This window comes from Uloborus diversus, chromosome 2 (genome assembly GCF_026930045.1).
Source record: "Uloborus diversus isolate 005 chromosome 2, Udiv.v.3.1, whole genome shotgun sequence".
NCBI classification, from domain to species: domain Eukaryota; kingdom Metazoa; phylum Arthropoda; class Arachnida; order Araneae; family Uloboridae; genus Uloborus; species Uloborus diversus.
In genome coordinates, this window is record NC_072732.1 from 126,844,727 (window position 1) to 126,861,254 (window position 16,528).

The 16,528-nt window shown below is 30.9% G+C and overlaps 1 protein-coding gene across 1 annotated transcript in view; it reads left to right on the forward strand.

Moving 5' to 3' along the window:
- Positions 1-1,041: 1,041 nt before the first annotated feature.
- The window catches only part of LOC129217323 (contactin-5-like), a 91,552-nt gene continuing 76,065 nt past the window's right edge, over positions 1,042-16,528 (forward strand). Inside the window, exon 1 of the mRNA XM_054851604.1 lies at positions 1,042-1,113. Within this exon, the coding sequence (XP_054707579.1) occupies positions 1,047-1,113 (67 nt within the window). The 5' untranslated portion in view covers positions 1,042-1,046. The remainder of the gene's footprint in view (positions 1,114-16,528) is intronic.

Sequence of the window (16,528 nt, forward strand, 5' to 3'; positions counted from 1 at the left end):
AAAACAATTGCCTTAGAGTTTATCATTGAAATTAAATTTGAGGTAAAATGACTTTTAGTAACTGTAATAAAAATACACAATAATAAATTGCTCTTTAATGTGTTTAACTCCATTAAACGAGAATTTTGGATGGTTAAGTTGTATTAAGAAAGGAACAAAAATATATATATATTGGGTGAAAAACTAACCTGGTAGCATTATGAAGGCTACGCATGCCCTAATAAGAGCATGACAACGTTGCCAAGTTAGGTTTGTCACATTTATAGACGTATCTTTTGCCTGCTTTTTTTAAAGCAGTTAGTCGAATTTAATAGCTGATAAAAAAATGGCAATCACGTTTTAAAATTTCAAAATTGAGAAACGACTTAATACGTTTGGAATAATTAAACTTGTATGTTATTTTTGATAATATTTACTAACCATTTTGACTACTATTTTTCATATTTTTATTACATTATACAATTTTAATGTAATAGTTTCAAAAAAATAAGATACTAAACACATTTTAATTGATGGAAAATGTGCTACAAATGTTTTGTAAAGAAAAAACATTAACCCTACTAAAGGAAAATAAAGCGGAATGACAAAAATAGCTTCGGCTAGAACCGAGTTCGATTCGTAAATACAGTACAAATGACATTACGAGTGGTTTCCACTTGGCGCGAGAATTTCGTTTGGCGAAAATTTCGAGGAATTCCAGTATCTCCAAGAATCATTAACTCCGGGAGTTCAGTTTTGCTCTGATAGTGACTTGTGTCGGTCGTTTTGAAAAAAACCTCTCAAGGTGCCAAAGAAAACGTTTTAGTTTAATAAGTCGAAACTGCTTTTATGAATTTTTATGTAATGGATTATAAAAACTAGAAAAAAGGAACTCATAGAGATTTTGACATTGAACAAAAATAATAATACTTTAAAAATTGAATAACGAACACATGTTTAGTTTTGAGAGATGTGTACATACAATATGATGACAAGTATTAACATAACCGGATTTCGTTGGAGTAAAAAATAAAATTCTTCTACTACATAAACAAAATATTGTCGGAATGATATTGAGCTGGATGTTTCTACTATGGTTAAAGATGGATTTGTGCGCTCCTGAGCCTAAAGCGGGTAAGTGCATTTTAATTGGAAGCAATTAAAAATACTCAAACTCGAAAAACTTATACATCTTTTAAACTAATTCATTTTTATTTTTGTACAATAATAACTAATTAGGCATTGTCAACCGATATTTATTAACAGTTTTAAGAGAATGAAATAAAAATAGTCTTACGTAATTTTAGGTACAACTGCTTTGTAGTTATAGTTTGTAACGTGTTGTTTGTCATAAATATCCACATCCATAATAAATAAAGTTAGTATTTATTGTTACTTGAACATGCTTATATTTGCATCACATCGTGCACTTTGATAAAAGATAATTACTATATCAGACATATTTTGAAACAGACAAAGCATGAATTCAAGAATCACAGTTATTCCCTAAAGGTTACTGAGCTTTAAATGTATGCTTATCTATTTAATTATTGAAGTTTCAAGTACATTTTCTTTAGTGTTTTAGCTGCAGCGAAAAAACAGTCATCTTTAAATGTATTTTTACATATTTTACCATATTTGAACAGGAAAATTTGAATAAAAAGTCAATGAAAGTTTGACGAATATAAAAACATACTATATAGGGGAGGATGACCCAAAGCGGGTAGGTCGCCTAAAGCGGGTAGGCTTTCGTTTCCCCCCCCCCATGGTGTGTAAGCGCCGATGCATACGTATGTCGTGTTCACATGAAACACCCAAGAGTTTAATCCGTCCCAGCGAAGCAGCAGGCAAGCGGAATGGCGCAACCAGGCTTAAAATTAAAAAATTATACACTTCGAAAAACAAATGAAGCTTTGTGACTTGTCGAAGATCAGCTTATTTTTTTGAGTGTCAATAATATTACGTTATTCTGACACCATCCACCTACAAAATAAGATAGTCATTTCGTTTGTTTCTTTTTAACTTTAAGGTGATAACTATTGAAATTATAAATGTGCCTTCGGGCAACGCGGGTCGGGCAAAGCGGATATAGGATTTAATCATATATTGTTTATAATTTCTTGACTCGTGTGCTGATTTAGATTTTCTATTTCAATAGGATAAATATAACTTTAAAAAGTTATTTTTTGGGATGACAATTAATTAGCCCATTAGTTAAATCAGTTAGTTCTTTATGTTTTATAAAGAAATGACCTGACATTAAATTGGATAAGTAAAACTGTTTAACATAAATATGTTTATAATGGCAGGTAGCTAGTCAACTATTTTAATCACTTATTCCTTCACATTTGATTGGCAAATGTACCAAATCACAATTAGTTAAACTTAACAGCTTTGGGATTCCTCGTAGGGGAAAGCGGGTTTTTCAAATGTTTGTAAAGTTTGATGATAAATAAATATTGGGTTTGAAATAATACAAAAATCACACTTTTTTTTTTTTTTTTTTTTTGAAGTTCAAGAACCCTGCTAGGAAATAAAACCGAAAATGTTGCAATAAAAGTTAAAAAAAACTACCAGTTTCGAGCGTTCTTCGAAAATCTACCCACTTTAGACCACACTCCCCTGCAACAACCAAATGAGTCTGATGTCTGGTATGATTTAAAAAAAAAAAAACTTTGAATGAAGAAAGTTTATTGCTCAGATATACTGACCAAAATAAGATAAAGGTTAAATCTAAGTTTTATTTTAAAAATAAATGACGGTTAAATGAACTTGCTTAGTTCCTTTGTAAAATGTTCTTGTATTTGTTATTGTTAACATATCACTTTATTTTACAATCCTTCATGGTGTATTCATGTTTTTGTACAGTTAAAAGTGAACGTAAATTGAACTTTGAAACACATATTGCTCATTCCTTATATGTTCAAAACTATGACTTCACGAGATAAATAAATACAATATAACTTGTCAAAAACTAGAAAATTAAATAGAAAATATTGAAAAAAGTATTGAGCTAAAATTTGATCAAATGAAAATAATACGTGAATAAAGTGAATAGCCAATAAAAAGCAGCAAATAGCTATTTCCAGTGTGCAATATAAACTTCATCAGTTCAGAAATGGAAACACACATTGCTCATTCACTGTACTTAAGAAAATCTTACTTTAACTTTAAAATAATGCAAATATTTCTTTCATCTGTTAATATAGTTGTTTATCTTGTGCTAATTAAACCCCCTTGTTCTGCTTTTATGATCGTATCAAGATACAATTGTCGAGTCACAAAAATGCTTTTTCTTATTTAATTTTATCTGTTTAAGGGAGAAAAATGTTGTCGAGTCTAGAGAGAGTGTATCTGAAGGTGACGCTTAATGAAGGACAGTTCAGCATTAAATATGTGCGGGAAAATTCTGGTTTATTAATTTTGGTTGTTTGATGAAGTAGTCGTTTGTAAGAGATTTGATTATTTTCTATTACCTGGAATAGTTAGCGATGAAAAATCATTTCAATTAAGCCTTAAATTCATTGAATTACTTAATAAATATTTCAAATGGGTTAAAAAGTACGCGTAGAATAATTGTCATAAAACAAAGTCCCTAATCAAGTTCAAAATAAATTCTTGCAATATGCTAAGCAAAAAAAAAAAAACTAGTCATTTTAAAGTAAAAAACAGGTACTGTTTCTGAATATAAATAAATGAAAGTGCGAAAATACTTTCATGTGAATTTTACTTCAATGTCTTCCTTCCTCATCCTTATCACATATCATTCTAACAATAAACGCGTAAGATGAATGATGAAAATAGATAACTACAAGTCAGAGTTTTCGAGGAAAACTAAACAAATTGATGTTTTTTTCTCGATTTTGTTGAACGTGCAGAATTGAAAACTATTTCTTCACTAGCATTTCAAAAGGAAATGCAAGTACATTTCTACGTTAAAGTATAATTTCTTTTGAACAAAATTTGTCAACAAAAATAAAAAAATTCAAGTTCGTCAGGTTTGTAGTTACTTAGTTGCAGTACTTGCTCCAGTAATTAATATCGGATTTTAATACTAGATCAGAAATCATTTTTTAAATTAAAGATATGTTACAATATTATTACTTTATGAATTATTATTAAAGAGATTTTAGTTAACTTGTTATTACTAAAACCGAATTTGCTAGACAATAATTTAAAAGTACTACATACAACCATTAATATAATAATGTAAAATTTAAACTTGTGAATAAAACATATGTGTAGGAGTTATTTTAGTTTCATTAGATTATATTTTTGTGATTTATATCAGTATTAAAAAGTTATCGGGTTTCTATTGTATCATTGACTGTCGGTGTACATTGTTGTATTTCAATTTAAATTGTGCAGTTACAAAAAAAAGAAAAAAAAAAACTTGAACATTAAACATGATTTTGAATTAGATGAATCTTATCTATCCATCGGTAAAATTATTTGCAACTCGTTGCATTTTGTATATTTTCACTTTGAAAGTTAAGACTTTTTAGGCTTTTTGGAAGTTTTAAATAAAATTTTTACAGTTTGCGAACCAGTGGTTTATTAATGCGTGTATAAGTTTTAAAAATGAGTCCTTTTAAAGTTTCTGTTTTAAACATGGTGTACAATAAAACGAAACTAACAAGTTTTCACATTTTTCTATGACATTCATATAGTTCGTATTTTTTATGTGAGGTGCATTTTTGCTATCCATTTTTTTACCTGTGTAGTTAGTTCATAAATATTTTAATTTTATAATGATTGACACCGTATATTTTTAACTATTTCTCATTATATAAAGAAAAATAAGATAAAAAAAGCGTCTAGAAAGTAAAATTATCGCAAAAAATAAACCATTTTGAAAATACTTTGTTTTGAGCGTGCATTTATTAGCGTGGGAAAGGTTGTCCATCCATTTCCCTTTAAATTTAATATGCTTTCATGGATTCATTTCGTTTGAGACAAAAGAAAAAAAAGTCCAGAGTTTTTAACAGGGAACCTTGCACTTATGTTTCACATTTTTGTTTTTGTTAAAAACAGTTTTAACTCAACTTTAAACAGTTCACAGGACTCCAGATTCACTGGATAAAATTATATGTTTATAAATACTGAAATAAAACGTGAACAAGCTGGGAATAGATGCCATTGAAGTGAACTTTTAGTTAAAAAAAATTTCCAACTGTGTTAAAACTTATGTAACACAATGGAGCAAAAAATCGGAGTGCTAAAAGGTTGTGCAATTAAATCTCTTCTAGAAATCTGCGCAATGTGAGGGTGATCGGGGACAAGGTTTAATTTTGAAGAAGGACACATTGATTGCAAAAAATGCCTCTTTGATTATTAGTTTTGTTTCCTTTTGATACACAGTCTACATATCTTATAACTATAAGTAATACACGAATTGTTTACGTCCCTTTTGGAAAATAAATTTCAGTTTTCTCAATTCTCGACTTTTTTGACGCTGTGTAGTAAACAATGTTTGTTTGGTCGGTTGGGGTTGAGTTGGTCCCTTATCATCTTTTCGTGGTAAGTTTTGAGTCATTTATGTACACCGTGAGGCAGAAAAATACCATCAAAATGCTTCTGGTATAAAACTTGCTGATTCCTATGTTAAGCGGCACCCTGAATACAAATATGACTACAGTTATATCCCTGCACATCCAGCTTTTAGGGAATGTCGCCCTCCATTTTTTTGAATTTTTGAAAATTTCATAACCATTATTTTTATTTCGAGGGGAATGGAGTGTTGAGTCATTAACACTCTTCTGAGGGATTAGAGAGGGGCAAAGTTCAAAAGCATTAACATTAGGAGCAAGTTGGGGAAACTCATAGGTGTATCCCCCCCCCACCCCCCACCCCAAAAAAATCATCAAAACCGATCTTTTTGTTCTAGAGGTTTGTTTTAAAATGTTTACTGCTATTTTTCGGCATAAAAACAAGCACTCATTCTTATGAGCCTTATACCCCAAAATAATTTCACGTTGTAACATTTTTCTTTTCTTTAAATATCGGAAGCATCGCATTTTGCGTAGGAACAGTCGCATCGCAGATCGTCAGTAAAGAACCTTCCCACATTATTCAACATAATTCACGGACATATTTAATATTAAAATAATCTTTATTATGCTAATAGTATAGCATTAATGACTATTAATACTTCTGGGGGGTGCACTGCCACCACTATTTTTCACTATATTAAGAAATGATAAACAATGGAGCCGGTGTATCCCCAGAAATATAAATAAATACATATATATATTAATGCTTCTTTATAAGCACATTTAAGTTCATTTTTAATCATTATTAGCGTGTGAAAATAAGTTGAATAATACGGGAAGGTCCGCATAGGCAAAGCGACTCTGACTATGCAAAATGCAATGCTTCCAATAATGTTTTTACTTTTATTTTGCAACGCAAATTTGTTCGGGTATGGGGCTCATAGGAATGAGTCCTATGTTCTGGTTTTATGCATAAAAATAAGGAAAAACATTGTGAAAAAACCCTACATTAAAAAGATCGCTTTGATCATTAAAAACAAAAAAAAAAAGGTTTAAACAACCCCATGAGTCTCCCAACTTGCTCCAAATGCTCATGTTTTTGAACCTTGCACCTCTCTAGCACCTTAGAAAAGTCTTATAGGATAACATAACACTCTCTTTCTCTCCAAATAAAAATAATGGCCAGGAATCTGTCGAATACTGAAAAAGAAAATAGGGGGCGCCATTCCCAAAAAGTGGGACGTGTAGGAGAAAAACGGTGGTCATATTTAGCTTTAGGGGGAATCAAAACTGTCCAGATAGTTTAGTAAGTGTACAAGTATAAAATGCAGCTTTTTTCCCCAAAAAGATATGCTACCTTTTGACAAAGGATAAAAAGTGCTCTATTCAAAATTGACCAAAACAGCTCTATCCAAACCATATGCCTAAGATTCCATAATAAGTCATGTTAGGAATTGCAGCAATTCACAAATACACGAAAAATAAAGCACTTACATACACAGCTAACTTACATACACTGGTATAAAAACAGTTTGCACTGTATCCTAATGTAAAAAAATATCATAAGAGTTTCATCATATAACATTCGGCTGATTTTTATTATGTCAATATTCCTATTCTCCCTTATTTTTCACCAGTGCTTCTTTTACGCAACATTTTGTATGTGCAAGTAGAAAAGACTCACAAACATCTTGTTTTATATTTTTATAATTTTTGGAATTTTTAATTCATTTATTTATACTTCTTTTTTTGGGGGGGGGGGACTTTAGAAAACGCATCGTCTTAACACGTTTACCTGTAATTAGCAAAGACTTAAAAGGCTGACTATTTGAGTGTTGGCATTGTCATCAAGCTGCAGAATGTGTAAAAGTATGTAAACAAAAATTGCTATTGTTTTAATTTTATACCTAGGGTAGACCGGGGCATGTTAACGAGGATTTTTTTCAATGATTTTTCTAATTTTTATGTTTTAAACTAGAAAGTTTTAGACATTGTGGTTTTATGAAGCATTTAATGAAGTCAAAATTTGTATATTCAGTTGTTGATAAGCTTGTGTTTTTAACCGTTGAAAAAAAGGTTTTTAAAAATGAATTCAGTTGCGTAAACTTGCGTCGAACATGGGGCAAGTTTACGCATAGTATAAATGATACCAAGGAAAGAGTGAAATAGATTTTTAACCAAATTTAAATATTTTATTTCTCTTAAAACGCTTTAAAAGTAAGAAAATCACAAATAATTAAATAAAAAACATTTTATAGGCTAAACTAAAATCATATGGCTTTCTGCTAATTAGAAGCAGAGACTATTTAGTCATTTCTTCATCATTGTTAAATTTTACTAACAAAAATAAAGTATTTCTTTTCGCATACTTGTCATGGGACTGCGTTTTGACACCTAAGATATTGAGCCTTGTCTTGCCCCTTTTTCGATTGGTTGTATACTTTGAAATAATATATACAAGCATAATATTCTACTTCGTAAGCAGAATAGTTCACTTATTTCCTTTTTACAGAGTGAACTAACTTTTTCCCTGTCGCAGGTTTTGGTTTCATACTTTTTTCTTTGATGTCTTCTATTTCTGCTTCAAAAGAAACTTGTCAATTTTTAAGTAATTTCTTCTTTTTATTTTGTTCTGCCCATAATGATTTTTTTTCTTTGCAGCTTCTAACTGCTCTTTTCTGAGGGATTCTTTAATCGGAGTATCAGTTAGAATTGCGAGCATTCTCTGTGTTTTTTTCCTTTCCTGGTTCCTAAGCTTTCGTCCTACATTTTCAAATGGTCTCAATTGGGGTAATCCATATATGACGATGTGGAAGGCCTACTGAGAGAAATGCTTGGATTCTCGATAAGCCTTTTCAGTAATTTGACATTTAATGTGGTTCTGTTTGGATGTGTGTTTCAAACGTAATGTCTTACGATCTTTAAAATAAAGAAAATGTATTACAGGCTGAACAGAGTGCTCAGTTCAAGTTAAAGCTGAACAGGCATGAAGTCAACACTATGATTGTAAATTAATAGATACGAATCTAATACTTAATTAAAAATGAATGGTGATTTACGAAACTAAATAACCTGAAAGTACTAAAAGATTTGAGACAGTGCAGAGCAAAAAAAGCGTCCGGGTTTGTTTAGAAGTAAGACAGAGTAGTAAGACACACAGTAAGAACGTGAGTAAATGTGCCCCCGATAAAAATGTGTAAACGTGCCCCTTCACCAAGTTTGAATTTATTTTTAACTTGTAAAAGAAATAATAACATTCCTATTCATACAAGTACAATTCTTAAACGAGCTGATGTGTGCATCACATGACTTTCTTTTACTCCAATTTAATGTCATTTCCTTATTCTTGGCATTTTTAATGTAATTCAATAGTTTACTTTCTAAGTATCACCAACAGTGGCCAAATTAAAACCAGATTTTGAAAAAAATCTACAAATTTGTCACCAAGTTGGCGACAAAACTTGGCGATCAAAATACTGGCGATATATCGTCAATTGTCCGTCAAATTCTAACACCACTTGAATTTAAATCGAAATTTACAATGAGTTCCCCCCAAAAGGGGCAAAAGACCCCTTTAGAAGCCCCCGAATGCAACCAAAAGGGGAGATGCACAACTAGACCCCACTAGGAGTCTACGTACCAAATTTCAACTTTCTAGGACTTACCGTTCTTGAGTTATGCGACATATATACGGCATACGCACATCCGTACACTGTAAAAAAATTCCGAAACGTTACTGGCTATTTCCGTGGAACGTCTCGGGATTTCACACGTTTTCACCTATTTCCCCGTAAAAACAAGTATTATCACAAAAAAGTTTTCCTGAATCGCTACAAGTTGCACGCGTGCAGACTTGTCACTGTTGTGGAAAATATTTTTAGCAACCAGTTTAAAGATTCAATGAGCGTGTTTATTAAGTGTATCGGCCTAAATTTGCTTACGGTCTGTCCAGACTGACTGAGTTCCCAATGAGAGCGAAAATGTCAATGGATAGCTACAGTTTTGCAAGGCGGGAATTGCAGGCAAAAGATATGCTTGGTTCCTTCTTGCACAGCTTTAGCCGTGGTCGCTCTGATATATATGGAGCCTTCTTGGTAAAGTAGGAAGGTTCTAATCAATTATACTGAACCTACTTAATTTGTCTAGAAGGTTCTAGAGACATGACTGGCTTTAACAGGGCAGATTTCGCACGTCTTCATAAAGTTTCAAGGTTAATTTCAGAAAGGTTACTGACTTTTAGCAGAAAGCGTTACTGGTTTTTCCAAGATATGTTACTGGAAGAAATGGGGCACATCAGCTGCCCATTATTTTTCAGGAACGTTTCTGAATCGTTTTTACAGTGTACATACACACATACGCACATACGCACATCCGTACATACGCACATCCGCACATACGCACATACATACGTACATACAGACGTCAAGGGAAAATTCGTTGTAATTAACTCGGGAATCGTCAAAATGGATATTTCGCGTGTCTATACGTTTTTAGGTACTTATCTACGTGTGGTCCGGTCGAAAAAAAAAAAAAAACTCAACATTTAATCAAGGGTGAGTAACATGGAAATTAAGGTCGATTTTTGAGTGAAAACTTTTTCCCGAATACAATACTTCCTTTTTTGTAAAAGAAAGTAAAAAGGATAAAATTCTGCTAATTTTTATACATTTATTTGCTTTTAACTAAGTATTATTTATTCACAATACAATTTACTTACGTTGTAAAAAAAAAGATTTTCCTCTCCGCATGCTAAACCGAACTTCGACTGATGCTCGAAAACTTGTGAGAATATTTGCTGGGGAGCAGCATCAATCTAGTATTACAGTTGGGTTTCCAGTGATAAGTCGTTTTAGAAAAAGGGCACTGAGTAAATGAACCCCGATCTTCCCTACTGCCTGCTGTTGAATGCGAACACATAGAAAAAGTATGACACTATTAGTGAAACCTTTTGCACATTGCTTAATTTCTACGTTCAAAGAAAATGATCAATATTTTTAATACACACTTTGTGAAATAAAACTGTTTTACAATTGAACAAGAAGTTCCATCTATGACTAAATGAGCCTACTTTCCGGAATATCAAAACCGACTTTCTAGTATCTGATTAATGTTCTCAAAATCAACTAAAATTGCAAATATTTTAAAATTAACTTTTTAACAATTTAAGCTGATGCCTAGAAATAAAATACAGTGACTCCCAAAAGTGTTCGTACACTTTGAAATTTTTTAATAAAACCAAAATAACGCAAAACTGAATTTGAATATGAAGTCCAATATTTTTTTAACATCATTCCTATGTCATTCTAAATAAAACCCTGTAGTTTTTAAAAAATATTGACTGATCTTCTTTTTGAAATGAGTCAAAAAACGAAAAGACAGAGAAATAATGCGTCACAAAAGTCATCGTACACTCAAATATTTTCGAATGAATTCGCGATTGAAACTATCATATGTCATTTTTTTAATTATTTTTGCATTGTGTTGACCCATAAAAATCATTTGGCTTGAATTTTTTGTTTATTTACTCCTTAATATTGTGCTTATTACTTTAAAATTGCTGGTATTCGTAAAAACCACAAACACCATTCGAAGTTCGAATTTTTTCTTCACAGTAGCGCTAAATTGGTTTGAAATGTCTCTAAATTAGTTAATTTATTTGTTTCTATACTAAAGTGCTTCCTAAAATGCTTTAAAGAAAAGAATCGGACCTAAAATAAGGTAGGAAAAGGTCAACCGACAAAGTTGACAAAGCGTGATCGGAGATTTACAGTTAAAAAATTTATGAAAAATACACATTTGAGTGCTGTAAAAGTTTCTACACAGTTGAATGAAAATTTTTACATTTAATTTACATTTTCGCCAAGTTCTCTGATTAGCTGGATTAAATGAGACCACTTCCCGCAGAAATTTTCTTGGTAGTGAGAAAAACAGAAAACTTACGCTTTTCGTCGCAAAACCAATGATAAATAAGCTCAAAACGTTTCGGAATTACTTCTTACTTTCAGATAAAAATAAATTCAACATTTTTGGTTAAATTGTTGTGTAATTGTAAATAAAAGAAAAAATTAGGAACTTAATCTTAAGAAATTAGTTTGACCAGTTAATCAAGACGCTGAAGGTGTTCTTGGTCGAGGGTGAATATCAGCATTAGGACTTGTTAGGTAGTTTGGAATTTTTTGATGAAATAATAATTAATGCTATTCGTTTAAACGTTTTAAAAATTTTAAACTCTTAGCCAAAAATTTGTTTATCGGAAACAACTTTGTTTTTTATCAAGATAACGATAAGAACCACATGGTTTTCAACGTTTGCGTCTAGTGCCTCAAAAATTGTCCTAAAGTTTAGAAAATGCCCCTTCAATCTCCAGATTTGAACTTAATGTAATATATTTAGAGATATCTGGAGGTTACATTACGAAAATATGGCTTTGAAACGAAAATAGAGCTAGAAACGGTAAGACTCGAAGTGTGGTTGAACACTTATTCAGAAATTACGCAAAAAAAAAAGACATAAAAATGAATGAAATTTATTCCAAGACGTTTAAAAGGTGTTGTTGATACTGCATGATATTCTACTAAATAGTAACTTAATAAAAAGTTAGATTATTCAATAATCTGTAGACATTTTTTAAAGTGTACGAAGACTTTTGTGACATAAAATTTCCGACAATTTTTGGTTTTTGATTTTTAAAATATTAAGTTTTAATATTTTTTTTTAAAAATGTCATGTAGTTTTGTTGAAAATTGATCATAGATCTTATAATTACATACCTGATCCGAAATATTAATTCTAACCAATGGAGAGGGTCCTATTTCAGTGAATGTCGTAGGTGTACGAACACTTTTGGGAGCCACTGTATGTCCCGCTTATTTAAGAAATATATGCGTAAAAAATAAACAAACAAACAAATAAAGTTGTAGCCTCTTTCATACAAAGCAGCTAATATATTATTTTCCTTTCAAAAACAATCTTATATCCTTTTTACAAGAAATTTAACAAAACATATGTATAATTTCAAAAATATATAAAAACAACAAAATTTCAAATACGTTTCATTACCGAAAAAAAATTGTTTGAGCATATCTTTATGCAAAACAAACAAAAAGAAAGAAAAAGAGTCCGTATTTCACCGCCAAAAACTCAAAACATAAATTCAAACTTTAAAGTGAAAATTAAAAAAAAAATATCAGCAATAATTTCGTAGTAAAGACCATTGACTTTTTTTGGGATAAAGGAGTCAAAACTTTAAAATTCCAAGAGTCGGAGTCAGTCTTTTTCCTTCCGTGTCTACATTTTTGCCATAGCTACGGAGTCGGGGAGTCGGAGCAGGACTAATTTTCGAGTACAGATTTTAGAGTTGGAGTCGATGGTCCTTAAAATTCTAGGAGTCGGATCCGGGAGTAGGTCATTAAGAGCTATTCCAACAAATTTTGTTCGAAGCAAATCCGCCTTTCATTTCGGGATCTATATTGACTTTTAGTTAGTGCTAATGTTAAAGGGTTTGAACTGTTCAAAAGTGAACGGAAAATTGTTCAAATCAAAAAAATATTGTCTGTGCATGCTCTTATTCAAAAAATGTTTCCAACAAAGCTTGTTTGATGCAAATTTTCCTCTTAATTTGGGATTTATAGTAACTTTGAAATTTCCCGTAGGCACTAATGTTATGTTTTTGAATCGTTCAAAATTGAACGAAAAATTGCTGAAATAAAAAAAAATGAAATATAGGGACGAGTCCACGCCGAGATCTTTCTAATAAAAAATGTTCAAATCGGACTATTTACTCAGAAGTTATTATGGTGTCATTTCACGTCAAATCGCCAACTGCCATGTGCCGTCATGTCTCCGATTTTGTCTGTTTTTTTTTCTTTTTACGAATTTTTTTATCTATGAGAAAAGCCCAAATTGTTTTTTTTAGACTTTTTGAATAAGTATTACGTTTTAGAGAATTTGTTCAAAAATTCGATTTCTGCTCATTTTTTGGAGTCACCGTTTTAGCATAAATTTAGAAAATCTCTCTCATTTCTTTATTTTTCGACCAATTAAGCTAAATTTGGTATCAATTTGGAGCTAATACTTTTCTCCTTCAGTTTATAGGACAGAAAATATTCTAAGAATAGTTGGGTTGTGCCACTCTTTATCTAAAGTTAGTCTTTATGCTTCTTCAGTTGGGAGATTAAATAAGTCATATCTCCGTAGTACCTACTTTGATCTGCATCATTTTTTTGTGGCGTATTTATATTATTCTCTTGCTATGTAGAAAAAAGTATAAGGTTGTTTTTTGTTGTTTTGAAATAAAAAAATAAAGTTTGTTTTGCAGAAAATACAAGTTTTCTAGTACTTTAAATCCCTTTTAAAAAGGCTAAAAACTTTTCAGAACAATTAATACTGGACTGTCAAAAGATAAAAAAATGATTTGTATCAATAGTTAATCAAAAAAAGGTTGTTCACTTTGAAAAAGAATTGTGAAAAAAATCTCCGTTTCAGACTCCAGAAAAAGAAAAAAAAAAAGAAACACTTTTGAGTGAAAGTGTACAAAATATTAAGAATAATAATTTGAAGAATAGTGTAAAAAATATTTCTAATGACATTATTTTGCATTTTTTCGACATTAAAAGATGAAAAAAAAATTACTATTGAAAAGTTTTCATAGCCTAAACTTATTTGGATTAACCTCTGACAATGATCTTTCACTCTTGCAATACTCATGCAATCCGCATCATTCTTCTTTCGTTTTGAAAGTGAATCGGCACATAGTTTTCGTCGATTATAAAATGTGAAATGAAAAGCATGCTTGTGCAGACCGCATTAATTTTAAAAAATTACTAATTCCTTTGTATCAAAAGATGAGAAAATCAGAATTTCTATCAATAAGTTTCAAAGAGATTTTAAAATATATTTTAATCAGCAAAAATATTCTTCTTCTGAGAAATCTAGAGTTGCGCAGCATGAGCATTGTAATTGTAGAAAATCATTGTCAGGTGTAACGTAATCCAAACAAGTTTATGCGATGAAAACTTTTCAATGGTATTTTTTTTTTTACTGTCGAAAAAATGTAAACTAATGTCAATGAAAATATTTTTACCCTTTTCTTCAAATTATTATTCTTAATTTTTTGTACACTTTCAATCAATGTTTTTTTTTTTTTTGGTGAAGTCTTAAACGTAGGTTTTTGCACAGTTCTTTTCCAAAGTGGACAACTTTTTAACGGCTGACTATTGATTAAACCAATTTTTATCCTTTGACAGTCCAGTATTAATTTTTCTGAAACGTCTTTGGGTTTTTTTAAAGCTAAAAATGAATTCACAATAATGGGATATCTTGTATTTTCTGCAAAGGACCCTTTTTTTATTTCAAAACAACAAAACACAACCTTCTACTTTTTTATACACAGCAAGAGATCTATTTAAATATGCTACAAAAAATATTTCATGAAAATCATAGTAGGTACTCCGGAGATATGACTTATTTAATCTCCCAACTAATGAAGCATAAAAGCTGACTTTAGATAAAGAGTGGCAACACCCAACTATTCACAGCATAATTTCTGTCATTTACACCGAAAGAGAAAAGTATTAGCTTGAAATTGATATCAAATTCTGCTTAGTTGGTTTTAAAATAAAGAAATTAGAGAGATTTTATAAATTCATGCAAAAACGGTGACTCCGAAAAATTATGAAAAATCGAATTTTTGAAAAAATTCTCCAAAGCGTAATTTTCTTTCAAAAAATCTAAAAATAATTAATTTGGGCTTTTCTCACAGATATCTATTCTTAAAAAAATCACGGACAAAAAAGGAGACAAGACGGCACGGCCGACTATTTAGTTTAGACGATTTGACGTGGAATAATCCTATGGCGTGGGGGGATGGTAGACAGACAGACCGACATACATTTTTCCACATCTCAATACCCTACTTTCTAATTTTTAATTTTATGAAATAAATATTTAATAATTTTATTTATTTTTAACTTTATTTTGTGTTTAGCGATATTTTTTAAGATAGATGAAGACTTCCTTCATGATTTTTTCTTTTTTGTCTGACTTTTACAGGGAAAGTAGGCTAAAAAACACCGAAAATTTGTCTTAAGAAATAAATGGTTCCAACAATACGCAGTTATTTAACATACCTTAAGAAGCAAAGCGCTTACATGTCAAGTCTCATTACTGTCTTCATATGCAGTGTCCTCCCTACAGGAAATTTAATGAATATATTTTCTTCAAGAAGAAACTAAGAAGTAATTTCTTGTGATTGAATTTGTCAGCACTCACGCCGTTTTAAGCATGAATCATTACTATTTCACTCTGAAGCATCATTGATGATATCATTTATTGCGCAAAATGTAGCTTCTATCGTTTGCATTAAGGGCAGAAACTTTCGAAAATCCTTCTTTTTGTCTGAAAGCAAGACTTTTCAATTACAGAGATGGAAGTTGCAGTTAAGCATTACCAATAGAAGATTCTGCTGTATTAAATTAGAAAATGAAAGGAAGAAGAATAATAAAGGCTTGTCAGGTCATTAAGTTCCATTTGATGAAATTCTCGCTTTCGGAAGCTAGTATTTCTTAACGAAGTCATTTGGAGTTCTTATAATAGCACACATTTCAGAGCAGAGCTCTAGTAAAGAGACTTGGAACATCAATAAGTAGTTTTATTTATCGTCATAATAGCAGTAGTTCATTATCTTGAAAGTAGCAATTTACTATAATATTGGTGACTTCAGTAACGCTAAATGATAATACTGCAAAATAGACCGAATTTTTTATTAAACCAAAAAAGTATGGTAATATTTTGAAGTTTTGTCAAAAAATAGGGTTTAAACTATATAACGTGTGTTATATATGAGCTCACTTTCATGTGTAGTTTTATTTCATTCAAAAGTTGATTATCTAAAAAAATTACTTTCGGAATAAAGCATTGTAAACGATGTTGAAGTAAATGTTGGGTGTTTCGCCAATTACTCTTAACTAAACGAAATATAATTAACCCAAAAACTTTGATAGAGTTCCGAGACCAATATTGTGTTAGTTAAAAGAAGCTTAGGAATATTTTCACTAAAC